The sequence below is a fragment of the Manis javanica genome, chromosome 13 (assembly GCF_040802235.1).
Source record: "Manis javanica isolate MJ-LG chromosome 13, MJ_LKY, whole genome shotgun sequence".
Lineage (NCBI taxonomy): Eukaryota > Metazoa > Chordata > Mammalia > Pholidota > Manidae > Manis > Manis javanica.
Genome location: NC_133168.1, coordinates 91,206,594 through 91,225,816, shown reverse-complemented (window position 1 = coordinate 91,225,816; position 19,223 = coordinate 91,206,594). Strand labels below are relative to the sequence as shown.

General features: G+C 56.5%; 1 protein-coding gene and 1 long non-coding RNA gene across 5 annotated transcripts; one reads left to right on the top strand and one right to left on the bottom strand.

Annotated features, from left to right (window-relative positions):
• The first annotated feature begins 499 nt into the window (after window positions 1-499).
• Window positions 500-8,804, top strand: LOC140845627 (ral-GDS-related protein-like). 4 transcript variants are annotated; one of them, XM_073220254.1, is made up of 13 exons: window positions 500-741; window positions 1,448-1,638; window positions 2,630-2,796; window positions 2,939-3,354; window positions 4,082-4,297; window positions 4,634-4,737; window positions 5,222-5,291; window positions 6,030-6,092; window positions 6,436-6,504; window positions 7,034-7,057; window positions 7,381-7,502; window positions 7,610-7,689; window positions 8,055-8,804. In XM_073220254.1, exons 1-12 carry the CDS (start codon window positions 604-606, stop codon window positions 7,668-7,670), a joined length of 1,641 nt encoding a protein of 546 aa, XP_073076355.1. In that variant the 5' UTR covers window positions 500-603; the 3' UTR covers window positions 7,671-7,689; window positions 8,055-8,804. The 4 variants fall into 4 exon arrangements, 3 of the variants coding, with proteins under 3 accessions (XP_073076355.1, XP_073076354.1, XP_073076353.1); XM_073220253.1 differs by lacking the exon at window positions 8,055-8,804 and having other exon boundaries at window positions 7,610-7,747; XR_012124472.1 differs by lacking the exons at window positions 6,436-6,504; window positions 7,034-7,057; window positions 7,381-7,502; window positions 7,610-7,689; window positions 8,055-8,804 and having other exon boundaries at window positions 4,634-5,291.
• A 2,319-nt stretch (window positions 8,805-11,123) lies between these two features.
• On the bottom strand, window positions 11,124-17,099 carry LOC140845629 (uncharacterized). The gene is made up of 2 exons (XR_012124473.1): window positions 16,643-17,099; window positions 11,124-11,794 (listed from the first exon to the last, which is right to left on the bottom strand). It is a non-coding gene; the product is annotated as an uncharacterized lncRNA (long non-coding RNA).
• Between the last annotated feature and the right edge of the window lie 2,124 nt (window positions 17,100-19,223).

The window sequence follows — 19,223 nt, the reverse complement described above, 5'->3', positions numbered from 1 at the left end:
CAAACGGCCTACCGGGGGACTGACCTGCCCAAGATCACAAGGCCTGAACCCAGGCCTGACTTGTGTGCTGTTCCACGCTCTGTGCCAAGACTGGTTGGCATTCTGCCATCTCTGAGTCTGTGCATCAGACTCACGTGACACCAGCCCCCAGGAGCTGGAGGGGTCATCCATGTATCCCTGGGGATGTCCCTAGGGAGGAATGTCTGGCATGACCCTCCCTGTGCAGGTTGGGACACTGGGCAGCTCCTGGGAGGTGCTATGGCTTCAGCAGGACAGGGAACTGCTGACAAAAAGCAGCCTGAGCTCAGCTCTTGTCTCCTCAGAGCTGGGACCCTGGTGTCATTGCCAAAGAGCAAGGGGAGGGATCTGGTGGAGATCTGTGTACTCAAGCATGGCAAGGGCCAGGAGGGTGGGCAGTCAGCAGCCCAGACGGGCATGTGGGCCAGTCTGAATTCAGGGAGCGGCCCAGGAAATGGACCCTTGAAGAAGTGATGTCACTGAAGACACGCCCATTAGAACCTGAATTGTGACCCGGACGGAACCCAGCTCCTGGTCGCAGACCCCAGTCCTGCTCACTTGACCGGAGGCGCTCGACAGAGCAACATGCGGTCTTGTTGTGTGGAGCCTTCTGAAGGCGTGGGAGTCACGGAAGCCGAGAGGGAGAGTCTTCCTGCTCGCTGTGGGCGTTGGCTGAGAGAACACTTCCAACGCCTCTGTCCCTGTCTCCCGAGGAGCCCCGAGGTAACACAGGGCAGCCCAGAGCGGGCCCCTCCAGGGCCAGGACACTGTGTGACCCATCCCCGGCTGACCTTCCCCCCGACCCCTAATGTGTGTCTGAGGTGGGCATGGGGCATGGGTGGGACTGCCGGCTGGGGAGGAGGGTCAGTCAGTGTCACAGCTCTGGTCTCATCATTCAGGACATGGAGGTGAGTGTTGGGACAAGGTACTTCCACCCATATGTTAATCCTGAGCCCAGGGGGTGTCCTCTCCTTCCCTCAGGGACTGGATGTCTAGGCAGATGGCCCTCTGTGCCTGATCTCAGGGGCACAGTTTGTGGCCCACATTGTCCCCTGAGGGGAGGTCCAGGCAGCCCCAGGTGCCTCCTCCCCAGCTACCAGGTGCCAGCTTTGCAGAGCTCCACCCTGGGGAGCGAGGAGGAGCTGGTGGATGGATTCACCTACTCCACCTCCCTGGACCTGGGGCAGGCTGCCTACACCCCAGGACCCCGTTCCAAACCTGGCAACCTTCCAGGGCCCTCCCAGGGCTGCCCCACGAGACTGGCCGACAGGCCCACTCCAGAGAGCCTGAAACCTCGCTCCCGGGGGCACCGTGTGCCTCTCCTTGCTCACACCCCAGGGGACTGGGGGCTCTCGGGTGAGCCACAAACCTCCCTCGTCCTGGTGGGTCCTGGGTTTCCCACTGACTATCTCCCTGCTGCCCCCCTCAGCGGGAACCTGAGCCAACTCTCCATGCGACTGAGGTCCCCAAGCGCAGGGCTCCCTGGACAGGCGTGAGGAGGAAGTGGAGACAGCGCACGGGACGCGTGGAACCAGCTCCAAACACCAGCTGGAGCGCTCCCCAGGCCACACTACCTCCCGAGGACGCTGACCAGCCGGCCATGGGCCAGTGGCTCCCCCGGTGAGCACCCACCCCCTCCTCGGCACAGTCGGGCCTCTGCCCACAGCCCGCGGTGTGGTGTGTCTTGAGTGTCTCCACATGTGTCTGAGCCGCAGCGTGCTCCTCTGACAGGCAGGGTGGCTGGCGGTCAGCCTGTTAGGGTGCCTTGGGGAACACGGGAGGTGCCTTAGAGGGCCTCCTCTGGCGCCCCACAGGGTAGAAAGGACTGCCAGCTAAGCTGGGCCACTTCAGGGCTTACTTGTCTGTACCCGATGAAATGCCTTTGGCCTCACCCGTCAGTGGCCTGGAGCCTGGCTCATTTGGAAAAGCACATGGGAAGCAGCCTTTGGAACGGAGGCTTGCGATTCGGCTGGGCCAGGTCCTTGTCCTCACTGTGGCCACATGAGGGACCTCTGGGGGCAGCAGAGGGTACCTGGACAGGTTCAGGTAGGGCTTCCTTCAGCAACAATAGGGAATGAAGCACCCACTTGGTGCGGACCTTTGGGGACACTTAGCATAACTCACTGAAGGAAACAGACGCAATACTGGGACCCCATCCCGGGTGGACTCAGTCAATCACTTCAGGCGTCATCCTCAGGTCATGGCCGGGGAGTGTCACAGGTGATGCCCTCTTGGCCTCTTCCAGTAACGGGGGGCATGACGAGGGGCCAGAGGAGAAATTGAAAATATAAGCATTCACTGGGTCCAGAGAGGGTGCTGCCCATCTCACAGAATGGGGGGAGGAGGCACTTGGGGCTTTCGGCAGGGGGCGCACAGCAGAGCCCAGCAGGTCACTCATCTTCAGATTCCCACGGGCGGGCTGACGGCTGGGGACTTTCTATTCAGGAGGATGGGAGAGGATGGGGTCCCAGGAGAGACACGCAGGGTCAGGAAGGGGGAGGGGCAGGTGCCTGGACAGGCAGGGGAGTGCACAGCGGCCAGGCCCACACAAGGGTGGGCCGGGAGGGCAGTGTGGTGGGTAAGACCAGGCTTCTCACTCTGTCACCCCCAGGCCGTGCCCCAGCCCCTGGATGGGACAGGCTAGGCACCTTGCCTGGGAGCCTGAGAGTGTGCCCAGCGTTCTCCATGGCAGCCAACCTTCATCCATCCTAGAGGGCCAAGTCCACCACCACTTGGTCCAGGAGGAGCACCTGGGGCCCACAGTGGCGGAGCGGGAAGGTGAGGGGCTGCAGCCAGGGGACCACCTCAGGTGGGCTTCACGGACTGAGATACCCTTCAAGGCCATGAGGTCTTTTCTGTCCTTGATAAGGTGTGGGGGTGATCAGGCCCGGGGTGACCCTTTCTCTGTGTCCTGCTCCAGCACTACGTTGGAAGAGACCGAGGCGGCACGCCTGGTATATCTTGTACAACCACTGTCCACAGACAGTTCAGGAGCTCCGTGAGACCCCTGTGCTGGAGCTATGGCCAGTGTCACCTGCCTCAGCCCCTGCACAGCCAGAGGATGTCCCAGCAGTGGCCTCAGTCCCAGTGCTAGCTGTGAGCACCTGGGACATCCCAGGAGTGGTCTCAGGTCCCCAGCTGGAGCCCCATGATCCCTCGGGCCCAGGGCCCAGGGCACCTGCCAGAATGGCACCAGATCAAGGAGAGCCAGACGTGGGCCTTGAACCCACCAGCCCCTGTGCTGCGAGCACCCAGGACATGTGGAGGAAGGAGGAGCCGAACATCCTGGCGTTTCCTCCCTGCCTGGTGGCTGAGCAGCTGACCCTGATGTGTGCGGTGAGCGGAGCGGGCTCTCGGGGTCGGGGGTAGGCCTTCCCTGTGTCACGGGCTGCCCCAGACTTGCCTCCCCTGACGTGGACTCCTGTGATCTGGGCCCACGTCCCAGCTTCCCCACGGACTCACCATGTGCCCTGAGAGACTCTCCTCACCCCCAAGCCCCCACTGACCACACGGGGACAGTAGGGCCGGTCCTTAGGGATCCTTGCAGACCAATGAGGAGGAGCGGAGGGAAGGTGGGCAGGGCCTGGCCGGGCTGCGAGGGGCGGGGCAGGGCAGGGGAGGGGTGCTCAGGGAGGTGCTGCCAGGGCCTTAGGTCCTCGGGCCATTGGCCTAGCAGGCCTCCGCAGCCTCCGCACTTCAGAGGCCCCTGCCATGGACCTGATTGTGTGGGAGACACAGACACCAACAAAGGCCCTGGGTGGAGTTGTTTCAGGGGAAACTGCACCTGAGTGGGGAGTAGGATCCAGGGGGTGGCAGAATGGGAGGCAGATGCCCCAGGATGGGTAGGTGTGAGCTACCTTGTGCTGCAGGGAGGAGGTGAGTGAGGGTGCCTGCGAGCAGAGGCCCTCTGTTCCCCACCATCCTGTGCATCCAGTTCTCGGTGCCTCAGTGGATGCGGTCCAAAGCCCAGATGGCCACACCCCCAGCTGCCTGGGCTCCAGCTCTGAATGGTGACTGCCTGGCACAGGGGCATAGCTGGATGACCCCTGCTTCTCATCCCCAGGAGCTGTTCACGCATGTGCTCTATTCTGAATGCGAGATCTACCTTTGGCACCGGCCACAAAGAGGAATCATTGAGCACATGGTCCCCACCATCTATAACGTCATGAGGCAGTTTGAAGCCATGGTTAGGTTGGTCACCACCACCTGCCTCAGGACCCCGAGCATGACAGCCCAGGACAGGGCCCGAGTGGTGGAGTTCTGGATCCGGGTGGCCAAGGTGTGTTATGGGACGGCCCCCGGGGTCCATCCTGGCGTCTTGGGAGCTGCTCCCCTCCTTGGCCAGCTCTCAGGATGGGTGCCTGCAGTCTGCCCTGCACGGTCCCTGGGCCCTCCTGCCAGGGGCGTGCGGACCTGGACTCACAGACCCCGGGGGTGGGACAGCCATCCCTGGCCCCTTCCTTGGGTTGAGCTACAGTCCTCCACCCAGGAGGGCTGCTCAGCAGGTACCAGGTGTGCTGGGCTCCCTGGGTGTCTGTCTCCTTAAGGACAGGAGTTCATGGGGGGATAGAAGCAGAGAAGCAGGCCACGCTCTCAGCTCTGTCGTCCCTCCCAGGAGTGCCTGTACCTCAGGAACTACGCTACCCTCCATGCCATTGTCTTGGCCCTGCAGAGCCCGGCTATTCGTCATCTGGACAGCACCTGGGGTCATGTCTCCTGGTGGGTAGTCCTGTCCCCGGGACCAGGGCACCTGAGTGAACAGGGACACCACTGGGTCTGGCAGTGTCCCCTCAGTGGGCTGGGACTTCCTGGGAGGTGGCAGAGCCTACAGACAGGGATGGCAGGCTCTTGGGGCCCCCTGTGGGTTAGGTCACGGGTACCTCTGCAGGAATCAGTTTCCTGCAATGTCAGGTGTGGGTTGAACTTGAAGCCCACTGGAGATCTTCAGCTTGTGCTCTGCAGCAGGAGGTCTCTCCCCCAAGGACAGAGACCTGGCCCAAAGGGATTCGTCCCTGGGAGAACTGGGAATGGAGGCCCTGGGTGGAAACATGCCACGCCCACCCCCAGCCACAGATTCCCCAGGGCTGTGGTGGAAAGCCTGATGCAGGCTAGTGGACCTCGTGGATGCCCCAGGAAAAGGGGTCTGCCCCAGAACTCTCCACCTACGGCCATGTGTCTCCCTCCTCCTCTCCCCTCCCCTTAGGAAGAGGTACAGGATGTATAAGAAACTTAAAAAGACCGACAAGGGGATTAACAGAGAGTGGCTCTTCGAGGTAAATGGGGGCTGGAGGTCTGGAAGGGAGGGGTCCTTAGGGCAAGTCCTCTGCCGCACTGTGGCACAGCTTTGGGGAGGACTCCAGGTGTGTGGGGTGGGAGGGGGAAGCTGATGGGGAAAGTAGGGTCCCCCAGGCCCCCGAGGGCCTCGTCTGTCTCCCTCCCTGGCTCCACTTGACTGGGGGCCTGGCATCCAGTGAGGAACCAGAGGACAGACCCAGGGGCGTCAGGGCTGGGGATGGCCTGGGGTCGGCAGCAGGGATGGGGCCTGTGGCTGAGCAAGGTCAGCTTCTCCCCTGGGTCCCCTGAGCCAGTCACTGCCCCTCTGTGACCTCGGGCTCTTCATGTGGACATGGAGGGTTGCCGTCACCCTGGGGTGTGGGCCTCCCTGGTGACCAGGGTCCAGGGAGCACAAGATGCGCTTCAGCTGTGTGCCCCCACGCCAGCCTGGTCATGTGAGGGGAGCCGTGCTGATAGCCGGGTGACAGTGAGTGCTCAGGGCACCCTGGGAGGCAGAGGGACCTCCCCTGACCCTCTCAGGGCGGTGGCCATGGCCCAAGGACACGCATGAGTATGAGTGTGTGCTGGAGCTGGGGTCCCTCTGGGCTGAGAGCCTGCTGGAGGTGGGGACAGCGTAGGTGCCAGGAGGCTCGGGCAAGGCATCCGTCCACCACGGTCTGGCTGTGGGAGGCACGTGGGAGGGGAGCAGGAGCACCTGAGTGTCCTGGGCCTTGCAGGAGGCGAGGGCCATGGTGAAGGAACAGATGTGCGACCTCAGCGCATGCCAGTGTACGAAGCAGGTGAGAGTGGCGTGGCGCGGGTCACGGGCAGTGGGGGCGACCGTGTACCTGCTCCTGGTGCCACCAGCCCTGCGTTGCCGGCACTGGGGGGACCAGGAGGAGGGCGAGAGCAGCTGGGTACAGGGAGAAGTTGGAGGACAGCTGCAGGGCCCACAGGTCCTGGGAATGGCCAAAAGCCAGCCCTGGGAGGGACCAGGAGGGGAGAGCTGGGCGAAGGGAGGGGGGGAGGCCGCACAGGGTGGTCCAAGGGAGCTGGGGGCTGCGGGTGTGGGGTTCAGGGGAGGCTCTGTGGGTGCCCCTAAGGCAGGCGGGGACTCATCACCTCCCCACCCCGGTGGCACAGGGCATGGTCCCGTTCCTTGGACTGATCCTGCGTGATGCCTTAGAGAAACAACAGGAACATCATGTGGATGTGAGTGACCCAGCAGGGCTCAGGGGGGCAGGATGGTGAGCTTTAGGGAGGGGAGATCCCCCAGTGAGCCTGGACCTCTCAGCACCGGGCCACCCCCATTCCTGAGAGTCTCCCCTCCACCCCAGGGCCTGGGCTTCTTGGAGAGGACTGCCAGAAGGACCCACCTAAGCCCCGGTCCTGGCCCCAGGGCTGGTGGGGCTGAGGGCTCCAGGGGGCAGCATCGGGGCAGGACTGGTCTCTCCCTCAGGCCTTGCGCATGCACGGGGAGGGATGCTGCTCCTTCAGGGCAGGAAGCACATGGGGGGCTGGCAGTGCCTTCCCGCCTGAGGCCTCAGCTCCCCGGTGCAGTCCCGGCTTCTCGGTAGCCCCGAGCCTGGGCCAGGTCCGGGTGCTATTTCTGGGCAAGCCTTCACCTTGGAGGACCCTGGAGGTCCTCCACTTTGAGAAAGGCTGGGGACGTTCCGGCCTCATTTTGGGCTCAGGGGACTGACTGTTTCTGATGCACTTTGGTTGCCTTCCTGCCTTCCAGGGTGACGGGATGAGAGAGAGAGTGGTGAGTGCCCAGCCAGCAAAGGTGAGGGATAGAGTCTAGACCCCCTGGGCAGGACCCTGTCTGGGCCATCCCCTGCGTCAAACATGTCGCGACAGAGTTAAGACATGCGGAGCTGAGGACACTAAAGGCTTTGTCAGGTGGCGGTTGGGGGTGGCATCAAGGCCGCTTTCCTGGAGGAGCTGGAGACCCAACAGTGGGAACAGGCAGGGCTGGTTGGCATTGGAGGGAAGGTGGGTTCCTATGTGAGCAAAGATCTGGGACAAGCCCAGTGCCCCACTCCTCACCCCCCTTCTTGTCTGCATCCTGTCCTTCCTTGGCCCCAGGACTCTCACATCCTACATCAGATCATGCTACACAGGAGGGTGGCGACGCAGTATGACCTGGAGACTGATGAGCTCTTCGAGTCCTTTCTCCAGGCCGTGGAGCTCCTGGACGAGGAGCAGAGGTGAGGCCGGCCGGAGGCAGGCGTGGGCTGCAGCTGCCGGCAGGCTCTGGGAGAAGGGACCCTGACACGTGGCCCCAGGGGCTCACAGGTGTCCCTCTGTCCTGCAGCTACACCCTGTCCTGCCAGCTGGAGCCCCCAGTGTTGCAGTCCTTCAGGTCCCACGTTTAAACTTCCTGGCCAGGGCCAGGTGAGTTTCTGGGCTGGGGCGATCGCCAGGGGGTGGGCTGCTCCTCAGCCTCAGGGAAGCTTCGGGCCATGCTGGTTGTTGGGGCGTCCTAAAGACCGGTGGGGCTGGGGTCCCAGCTCCACTGCTGACCAGTCCTGTCAGACTGAAGGGTGTTTCCCCTCCACCTCTGGGACCCAGCCTCCTCCTCTGTGAGTAGATGATGCTCAGGAGCCTTCCTGTGACAGGGACCCCCCGGGTGCTCGTGATTGACAGGACCCTATGCACAGAGCCCGGAGCCCAGAGGGCAGTGGGGACGGGGTGGAAGCAGGATAATGGGGGGAACCCGGGATAACCTGCCTCTTCTGCTCACCCGCGGGGCCCTGTAGCTGCTGTCATCGGGCCCTCGGCCCTGCTGGTGTCCTGGCTGCATGTGGAGGAGAGCTTCTTCCCCTTCGGGCAGGCGGCACCTGGCTCCCCAGGACCCCAGTCTGCCTGCTGCTCCTCCTCCTCCCGCTGCTCATCCCGAGCCTCTGCCGGGGCAGCTGCTCTGGCACCTCCTCCGTCGGCCGACTCGGGCAGCTCCCCAGGCTGCCGCTGCATCCTCTAGGACCCGTATGTAGCTGCGGCGCACCTGGCCACCTTCGTGCTGTGTCGTCCCCTCTGCTTGTGGCCCGTTGGACAGAGGCGAGCCGCCCCACCGTGTGGAGGATGTTCCCCTTCGGCAGGTGGCCTCCAACCGTGACACCAACTCCTGCCTGGGCGCCGTCAGCCACTGAGTCGTAGCCACAAGGTTCCAGGAATAGGTGGGCGCTGTCCTCACCAGGCCCGGCCTTTCCCGGGATGGACATAGACACGGCGCAGTGCTGCGAGGGACCACAGCCTCCTGGTGCCCAGCGGAGGCATCGGAGGGTGCAGGGGTGGCCGTCTGTTGCACGGTCCTGGGGCTTGCTTACAGGGGAGCCGCCTGTACAACTTCCTACCCTCATCCCTGAGAATTAGCCTCCGCAGGCGCAGTGTGCTCTGGGTGTTGTGTCTGAGGTTTATGGTTCCTGGGGGTTGGGGTCATCCCTGTGCAGAATGTAATAAATGCTGAACGGATTGCCACCACACGGCTCTTTCTTCTCAAAGCTCTGCCCCTCCTGCGGACATCGTGTGCCCCAGCCCACCCCACCCCAGCCTCAAACTCTCTGATGCAGGGTGGCCCTGACCTCCGCCAGGTTGTCCTCCATCCTCTGTCCTCCCCCCATAAGGTGCTGAGGAAGAGCGGGGCGCTCCAAGCCCCAGGGTGGCACACCTCGGCAACACTGGGGAGGGCTGTTCAAACAGAAACTGAACCTTATTTCCTATCACCGATAGATTATGATCAGACACCAAAACTTGTTGATTAGAAGCCACAGGTTGTCTCTTCACGTCTTGAACACCACTGCAGATGTACCCAAGTAGATCTCAGGGCTGCAGGGTGCCAGTCTAGCACTGTCCCATTTAATGAGACACAGCTGTTCCACACATTACAGAAAATTCCTTTGTGAAAAACTTGGAACTTGGTCTCTCAAAACACCTCCAAGAGGTGCACGCCTTCCACTGGGGGGGCTTTGTCTGAGCCCAATTTCTCCACGCTTCACACTTCAGAGCACCCCCCAAAGCTCCTGGGTTCCCAGTCCTCCCCCATGGTGCCCCTCAGCCGCCCATCCCCAGGCCTGGCTGGTGTGAGGCCCCTGGTGTCCCGCTCCTGGGTCCTGGCTGAGAGGCCTGACATCTGCGACAAAAGGCTGGGGAGGCTGAGTGGAGGCACTTGGCTCTGATTCTCCCCACACACTCCCCCAGGACTCTCAAGATGTGTTCACCTTCCCAGGAGGGGAGGCCTGGCCTGGAGGGGAGTTCCACGATCAGCACAAACACCCCCTTGGGGGGCTCCAGGATGGAGAGAGTCTCCAGGCCTTATGCTGCAGGTGGAGCTCCAGATTGGGACTGGGGAAGCGGACGGACGTGGGCCCTCCTGACAGCCTCAGGTGACCAGGTGACAGGAGGTAACATCGGGACACCCAGGCCACCCCACCCTCCTTCCCCTGGCCCTGCCCACAGCACCCTAAGAGCCATCTGCCTACATGGTGGTCCCAAGGGACGACCTCAGGCTCCCCGGCCACATAGGGTGGTAGGTTTGGGCAGGAGGAGGGTAGGCGGGCGCCTGGCAGGGCTGTGGCACAGGTCAGACCTGTCATCCTGCATGTCTCACCAGCCTCAACCTGACACAGAAGAGCTTCTGGGCCCCAAAACAAAGCAGCAGCTGTGGGCCTGCTGGGTGGTCACTGGGCCAGCGGTCCGTCCTCCCCGGGTGTGTGCAGGGGCCCCAAGCGCAACACGGCCTGGGCTGCTGGTGCTGAGACACCAGGCTCACACGGCGGCATGGCCACCCTGACTGCGGGTTGCAGCGCACCTTCTCCACCAGGCGTGTGCTGGGGCGGTGGCAGGGCCCTCTGGCCCGTGGTGCGATACTCTGCACCCAGGCACGGGCTCTGGGGGCTCCCCGTCTTCGGGCTCTTCAGAGAAGCTGATGATGGAGTTCTTGTTCACAGGCTCAGAGAATGAACTTTGCAAACACTCAAGGTAGGAGAGCATGTGCAAGGCTTTTATTTAGAGATAAAGCAGAGGACACAGCTCCTGGCTTGTCCCTGCCCAGAGGGGACAAGACAGCCCCGGGGTGATCCACTGTCTAGGGGATTTATAGGCAGGTGAGAGACAAAGGGCCAGGGATGTAGATCTGCTAAATGGTCCCCGAATGCTTATCTTTGAAGAGACTCTAAGTTTCTTATTAGTCTTCCAGATTATTTTGCTTACTTGCCATTATTACTTGCCTACATTGCGTATCATTTGATTAGGGCTAGAGGAAGAAAAGCAGCATCTGGGTAAAGTTAAAGAAAATAAGTCAGGCCTTTTATCAGGCTACGGTACATTTTACAATAACCCCCTTTAATTGACACAGTGAAGACGTGGGCTATGCTGCGGTCTTTTCTTACGTGGGGGATATTCAAACATTTCAGGCCAAGATACTCCCGTATTTTTAGTTTCAATTAATCTCACACAAGAATGCTTATATTACTTTAGAGAATGAATGTGACTGACTTTGCTTACTTGTTTAATATGGAGTTTCAGTAGGGGTTTTATTCCGGAGGCCCTCACCCTGCTCTGTCTGCGCCCACGGTCCCTGCCTCACCAGCACCGAGGCTCCGCGGCTTCCCTCCCCAGCTGCCATTCCCTCCCAGTTCCTCCTCCAGGCTTCCCTTCCACACTCCCCAAGCTCTCTGCTCCCATGCTCGCACCCCTCTCCCCCAGCCCTCCCAGCCTTCTCCTTCCCCCACTCCTCCCCTGGGCTGGGACTCCTGTTAGGAGGGCGTTGTGCATTCTCCTCGGTTCTTGTCCCCGCAGCAGCAAAGAACTGAGGGGCAGAGACACAGCAGTCAAGTAGAGTAAAGGTTTTATTTACAGAGAGAAAGTGCACACTCAGAGAGAGGGGAGTGTGGGCTACCTCAGAGAGGGAGGTGCACTGAAAGGGTGGGGGCTCCCCCTTGGAAGGATTTCTCAGGAATGTGACAAAGGGCTAGGGGTGTGGACCTGTGAAGTGGTCTCAAGATGAGACATGAAGTTTCTTATCAGTCCTCCCGGTCATTATGCAAAATTAGCTTAACACAAGAAATACACTGTACGGATTCCCTCGAGGAGAGCAGCTTCCTGGCTGGGGACCATATCAGTTAAGACTGCCCTCCCTGCCTCCAAGGTGGGCTGAGTTACTGTGTGTTCGCTAAAGACTGTGCTAAGTGTGGATAAAATGAAAGTTCCTGTGGCCAGGATTCTCACCTCGGCCTAGTCGGCTAGCTCACCACTCATGTGGGCAATAGGTTGCTATTGACTCTATAGAAAGAGCTCCACCCAGTGCTCTGGTTGACACAGTGACACAGCTGCGAGGCTGTAGGAGAGCAGAGCAGAGGCTGGAGTGGTGGCAGCGCTGAGGTCGGAGGCCCAGAGGATGGCTGTGTGGGATGGCTGTGTAGGCACAGTTCCAGAGGGAGAGACTTGCTTGCTGCATGCAGACTCGCTCTGACTGGACGGGATGTTAGTGATTGACCTGCCACTGTGGAAACATAGTTGGGTATAACCCTTTCACCCCAAGAACGTTTTACTGTCATTTCTTTGGTCACACTGAATCCATACTGAACTTGCCCAGGGCTGAAACCCATCGGCAGTGCATTAAAAATCTTACTTCTTAACTTCCTGGGTTTTGAAATGCAATCTTAGCTTTAAGATAGAATCTTTCCTGTCTTCACTGTGCTGTTTATGGCTGGGCTGGCTTGCTAAGTGAACTGTGCAGTCCGCAAATTACTTGATTAGGGGATGGAGAAGGAAAAACCGCATATAGGTAAAGTTAGAAAAATAAGCTGGGCCTTTTAGCAGGGTAAGTGAGTCTTACCTTAGTCAATGACATGATTTACAAAACACAATAAAGACAAGGGTATGCTGAGAGGCTTTCCTTTATCTGGGGAATATTCAAGCATTCCAGGCCACTTACTCCTGGCTTCTTGAACTTTAACTGATCTCACTGAAGAATGCCTACATTCTTAGTTTGCTACTTTTACCCTAGAGAAGGGACAAGCAGAACGTGCCAAAGAGCCCCGTGCACCTTATTAAGAAGTGCAGACTGTATTCCATAGGCAATACAGGGCCCGAGAAGGATTTTGAGCAGGGAAACATGATCACTCTCTTACAGGTAGGTCATCTAGCAGTAGTGAGGGGAAAGAATTTAAGTGGGCAGCACTGAAGGACTGGGGGTCAAGTAGGAGGCCACTGCACAGTTTAGGTGAGAGACAGTGAGGGCTTGGAAACCCAGTGTGGTGGTGAGAACTGAGAGGAGACACAGACGTGAGAAAGAGCAAAGCCCGCAGAACCCGGGCCTGACTCGCTATGCGCAGGATGGATGGGGAAGGCATCCCCTGGTCCTGGGATGGCTGGGGTCAGGTAACGATACTGGTAAGAAAGTTGTGGGCAGAGGAAGATAACAGACTAAGTTTGGAAGACTTTAGGTTTGGGATACGTGTGAGTAAGCTAGGAAGAATTAACATTGTCAAAATGGCCATCCTACCTAAAGCAATCTACAGATTAAAATGTAATCCCTATAAAAATACCAACAGCATTCTTCAACGAACTGCAACCAATAGTTCTAAACTTCATAGGGAACCAAAAAAGATCCCAAATAGCCAAATCAATCCTGAGAAGGAAGAATAAAGCCGGGGGGATCTTGCTTCCCAACTTGAAGATGTACTACAAAGACACAGTAATCAAGACAATTTGTTACTGGCACAAGAACAGACCCACAGACCAGTGGAACACAATAGAGAGTCCAGATATTAACCCAAACATATACGGTCAATTAATCGACGATAAAGGAGCCATGGATTTATAGTGGGGAAATGACAGCCCCTTCAACAGCTGGTGTTGGCAGAACTGGACAGCTACATGTAAGAGAAGGAAACTGGATCACTGTCTAACCCCACACACAAAAGGAAAGTCAAAATGGGTCAAAGATCTGAATGTAAGTCATGAAACCATAAAACTCTTAGAAAAAAACATAGGAAAAAATCTCCTGGACAGAAACAGGAGCAACTTCTTCATGAACATATCTCCTCAGGCAAGGGAAACAAAAGCAAAAATGAACAAGTGGGACTACATCAAGCTGAAAAGCTTCTGTACAGCAAAGGACACCATCAACAGAACAAAAAGACATCCTACAGTATGGGACAATATGTTCATAAATGACAGATCCGATAAAGGGTTGACATCCAAAATACATAAAGACCTCACGAACCTCAACAGACAAAAAGTAAATAATCCATTTAGAAAATAGGCACAGGATTTGAACAGACACTTCTCCAAAGAAGAAATTCAGATGGCCTACAGGCACATGAAAAGATGCTCCGCATCACTAATCATCAGAGAAATGCAAATTAAAACCACAATGATACATCACCTCATACCAGTAAGGATGACCACCATCCAAAAGACAAACAACAAATGTTGGCGAGGATGTGCAGAAAGGGGAACCGTCTTACACTGCTGTTGGGAATGTAAATTAGTTCCACCACTGTGGAAAGCAGTATGGAGGTTCCTCAAAAATCTCCAAATACAAATACCATTGACCCCGGAATTCCACTCCTAGGAATTTACCCTAAGAATGCAGCAGCCCACTTTGAACAAGACACATGCACCCTTGTTTATCGCAGCACAATTTACAATAGCCAAGGAATGGAAGCAACCTAAGTGTCCCTCAGTAGATGAATGGATAAAGAAGATGTGGTACATATACACAATGGAATATTATACAGCCAGAAGAAGAAGAAAATCCTACCATTTGCAACAACATAGACGGAGCTAGAGGGTATTATGCTCAGTGAAATAAGCCAGGCAGAGAAAGACAAGTACCAAATGATTTCACTCATCTGTGGAGTATAACACCAATGAAAAAAAACCTGAAGGAACAAAACAGCAGCAGACTCGCAGAACCCAAGAATGCACTAACAATTACCAAAGGGAAAGGGACTCGGGAGGATGGGTGGGAGGGGAGGGATCAGTGGAAGAAAAGGGGCATTACTATTAGCAGACAATATAGGGGGGCCACAGGGAGGGCTGTACTGTACAACACAGAGAAGACAAGTAGGGATTCTATAGCATCTTACTACGCTGATGGACACTGACTGTAATTGGGTATGTGGGGGGGACTTGATGATGGGGGGAGTCTAGTAAACATAATGTTGCTCATGTAACTGAAGCTTGATACCAAAAAATAATAATAACAACAACTTAATAAAAAATCGGAAAAAGAGATTATCATTTAAATTTGAAGGAGGGATTAAACAATTTCTAGATAAGCAAAAGCTGAGAGAATTTAGCTCCCACCAACCATCTCTACAGTGTATTTTCGAGGGACTGCTACAGATGGAAGTGTTCCTAACATTAAATAGCTGTCACCAGAAGTAACAAAAGGGGATAGACAAAGAGTACAGAATATGACACCTAATATATAAAGAATGAGGAGGGAAAATTTAAAAAACAGCCTCCTTTAGATTGTTTGTAATAGCATACTTAACTGAGTTAAGATAGATTCTTAGATAGTGAGGAAGGTACCCTTGAACCTTTGGGTACCATGAACCTAAAGCCTGCAGTGGCAATAAAGACATACCTATTGATAATCACCCTAAATGTAAATGGTCTGAATGCACCAATCAAAAGACACAGAGTCACTGAATGGATAAAAACACAAGACCCATCTATATGCTGCCTACAAGAGACGACTCACTTCAAACCCAAGGACGTACAAAGACTAAAAGTCAAGGGATGGAAAAAGATATTTCATGCAACTAATAGGGAGGAAAAAGCAGGTGTAGCAGTACTTGTATTAGACAAAATAGACTTTAAAACAAAGAAAGTCACAAGAGACAAAGACAGACACCACATAATGATAGAGGGGTCAATCCAACAAGAGGATATAAGCATTATAAATATCTATGCACCCAACACAGGAGCACCTACATATGTGAAACAAATACAAACAGAATTAAAAGGGAAAACAGAATCATGCATTCATTTTAGGAGACTTCAACACTCCACTCACTCCAAAGAACAGATCAACCCGACAGAAAATAAGTAAGGAGACAGAGGCACTGAACAACACATTGGAACAGATGGACCCGACAGACATCTACAGAACTCTCCACTCAAAAGCAGCAGGATACACATTCTTCTCAAGGGCACATGGCACAGTTTCAAGAACAGATCATATACTAGGCCACAAAAAGAGCCTCAGTAAATTCAGAAGGACTGAAATTGTACGAACCAGCTTCTCAGACCACAAGGGTATGAAACTAGAATTAAATCACACACAGACGACGAAAAAACGTTCAATCACGTAGAGGCTTAACAACATGCTCCTAAATAACCACTGGCTCAATGATCAAATAAAAACAGAGATCAAGCAATAGATGGCGAGAAATGACAACAATAATTCAACAACGCAAAATCTGTGGGATGCAGCAAAGACACCGCTGAGAGGGAAGTATACTGCACCACAGGCCTACCTCAGGAAAGAAGGACAATCCCATATGAACACTCAAAACTCACAATTAACCAAACTAGACAAAGAAGAAAACTTGAGGCCCAAAGTCAGTAGAAGGAGGGACATAAGAAAGAGTTGAGCAGAAATAAAATAGAGAAGAATAAAACTATTTAGAATCAATGAAAGCAGGAGCTGGTTCTTCGAGAAAATAAACAAAATATAGTAAACCCCTAGCCAGACTTGTCAAGAAAAAAAGAGAGTCAAAGCACATGAACAGAATCAGAAATGAGAAAGGAAAAATCAGAACTGACAGACACCACAGAAATATGAAGAATTATGAGAGAATACTCTGAAAAATTATATGGAAAGAAACTGGATAACCTAGAAGAAATGGTCAACTTTAGAGAAAAACGCAACCTCCCACGGCTGAGCCAGGAAGAAACAAAACCTGAACAGACCAGGGACCGGCAGGGACACTGACCCGGGAATCCCCGACGGCAAGGACGACAGGCACCTCGGGAAACACTTCTAATTCCGAAGGCGCGGCGCCCGGCCGCCCGACCCCCGCCGCCCCGCCGCGGGTCCCGCCGGGCGCCTCAGCTCGCCCGACCCTCGCCTTCGAGGCCGCCGCCGAGGACCTCCACACGCGGCAGGACACCCTCCGGCCTCCCGCCTGCGCGGCCCCCGGACCCCCGTCCCGGGCGGCGGCGGCAGGGCGGCGGCGCGACCCCCGGCCGGGCCCAGCGAGGACCCACCACCCGCGCCGCCCGCCGAGCCCTCGCACGGCCGCACCCTCACCGGCTCCCCCGCGCCCGCAGGCGGAGGCACAGGTCCCCGCGCCCCGTCCGGGCCCCGCCGCGCCCCGCGGCCACCTACCTTCCGGCCCGCAGAGCCGTCGCTGTCGCCTTCACCCCTGAAGCGGGGCGCGCCAGGGACGCTCGGCCGCAGGTCCGCCGGGAGGAAGGCGCAGCCGAGCACAGCGCGTGTCCACCCTCACGCGGTGTCCGCGGGGCCCGCTGCGCGGACGGGACGGCGGCCCGGAGCGTGGACGGAGCCGCGGGAGCTGCCTCTGCCTACGGCGCTCGCGAGGCCACCGACTCTTGAATGTGGGGGCGGCGGCGCCTGCAGCTACTCGGCAGCCGCCGGGCTCACTGGTTCCGCGCGCTCGCCCAATGGCTGCCTGCTCCGCGGCGCCGCCTTGCTTACTGGCCACGAGTGCCGTCAGTCGGAGGCGGGCCTGCGGGCGACCTGCGCGCTCATTGGCCGCGAGGGCCGTCAGGCGCGGGCTGTCACTTTCTTCGATATACTTTCTGATTTTTCATGAGATGACCGACGCGTTAGTTTTTTAAAAAATTAATCAATTAACTTATTTAGGTGTACTTAATACACAATCGCATTAGCAACAATGTGGTTACTAGGTTCCCCCCATTATCCAGTCCCCCCCCCCACCCCATTACAGTCACTGACGATCCGCGTAGTGAGACGCTGTAGAGTCACTACTTGTCGTCTCCGTGTTGTACCGCCCTCCCCACGCCCCCCCTGCCTTATGTGTGCTGACCCTGATGCCCCTCATTCCCCTTGTCCCTCCCTCCCTCCCCACCCACCCTCCCGAGTCCCTTTCCCTTTGGTAACTGTCAGTCCATTCTTGGGTTCTGTGCGTCTGCGGCTGTTCTGTTCCTTCAGTTTTTGCTTTGTTCTTATTATGCTCCACACGAGTGAAATCATTCGGTGCTTGTCCTTCTCCGCCTGGCTTATTTCACTGAGCATAATACCGTCTAGTTCTGTCCATGGTGTTGCAAATGGTAGGACTCGTTTTCTTCCTATGGCTGAATAATATTCCATTGTGTATATGCACCACATCTTCTTTACCCATTCATCTACTGAGGGACACTTAGGTTGCTTCCATTTCTTGGCTATTGTAAATAACTCACCTGTTATTAAGTTATTTAATTTTCAAGGGATTGGGGATTTTCTACATATCTTTGTATTACTGATTTGTAATTTAATGCACTACGGTCAGAGAACAAACATATTTTGTATGATTTCAATTCTTTGAAATTTAGTTCAGTTTTGTGACCTATGTGATCAATATGTTATATGCTCCTGAAAATTCTGTTGTTGTGGAGTGGAATGTTCTATTAGTGTTAACTAGATCTAGTTGGTGGATACCACTCAGTTTTTCTGCATCTTTGCTGAGTTTTTTATCTACTTGTCCTGTCAGTTACTGAGAAAAAAAGTGTTGACATATCCAAGTAGATTGATGGACTTGTCTGTGCTTTCCCTTTAGTTATATTAGTTTTTCTTTTCTTTCTGTTAGCATTTTGGGGTGCTTTTAGTAGGTGCTTTAATATATCTTCTTGGTGAGTTTATACTTTCATCATTATGTATGGAGATGGGTGTGAGCGCGGCCCGGTTCCTCTGCCTCTGCGTGTCTTCGGCGCGGGCGCCCCGGCACATGCAGAGCGCACCTGCTGTTGCGGGAGAGCAGCGCGGGACGCGCGGCAGCAGGGTGCCCAGGGCCGCACGTGGCCTGAGGCATTCGGCCCGGTCCGTGCCAGGGGGGATGGGGGCGGCGGGGCTCGAGGCCACGGACACCACCCTCGGACGACGGGCGCGCCCAGGGACGGTGGTCCCCTACTGTGGGGCCGGGCCTGCACTACCTACCTACCGTGGCCAGGAGGGGAAAAGCCTTGCCTCCGGGAGCGCAGCCCCGGCCCGAGGACGGGGGGGGGGGGGGGTCTAAGGCCGGCGCTGGCCGGCGGGGCAGGGGCGAGTGGAGGCGATCGGAGCGCAGGGCTTAGGGGCTCCGGCGCTGCGGGGGGAGCCCACGGCCTGCCTGCGGGGTGGGGGACCCGCCGGCCTGCCCGCGGGTTGGCCCTGCCTCTGGGCGGGGATGCCAGGCTGAAGGCGGGTGTGCCCACCGCCACCCCCAGGTCCCGGACGCCTGTGGGGCTTGGGGACGAAGCCCGGCAGCTGCAGGTGGTCACGGTGGGGTGGGGAAGGGGCTGGGCGAGGGTGGGCAGCCGCGGTGAGCGGGCAGGAGGGGTAGGCGGCCGCGGACTGTCTTGTCGTCCCCACTTCCCCCCCGCATGCCCCAGGAGCTCTTTTCTCCCACTTTCTCTCTAAATAAAAGCCTCCCTGGCTTTCTTTCCTACCTTGATCAGTGTTTGCGAAGTTCATTCTTTGACTCTGGGAACAAGAACCCCGGTATGATTTCAGCGTGTTAAAATTCCCCGTTCTGCCCCCTCATTGTTTCTGTGTCCCATCAAGTATTTTATCAGACCTTTCCTGTTTTATATTCCTGTGAATTACTTCCCTTTCCCCTTGAAGTTGCAGACCCTCACCCCTTCTCCTTGGTTCAGGATGACACACAGACCTCATTCTCCCTGCGTAACTCCAGGGAGGGGAGATCCCAGGGCAAAACACCTTTGCAAGCGAAATCAGGCAAAGGGAGAAA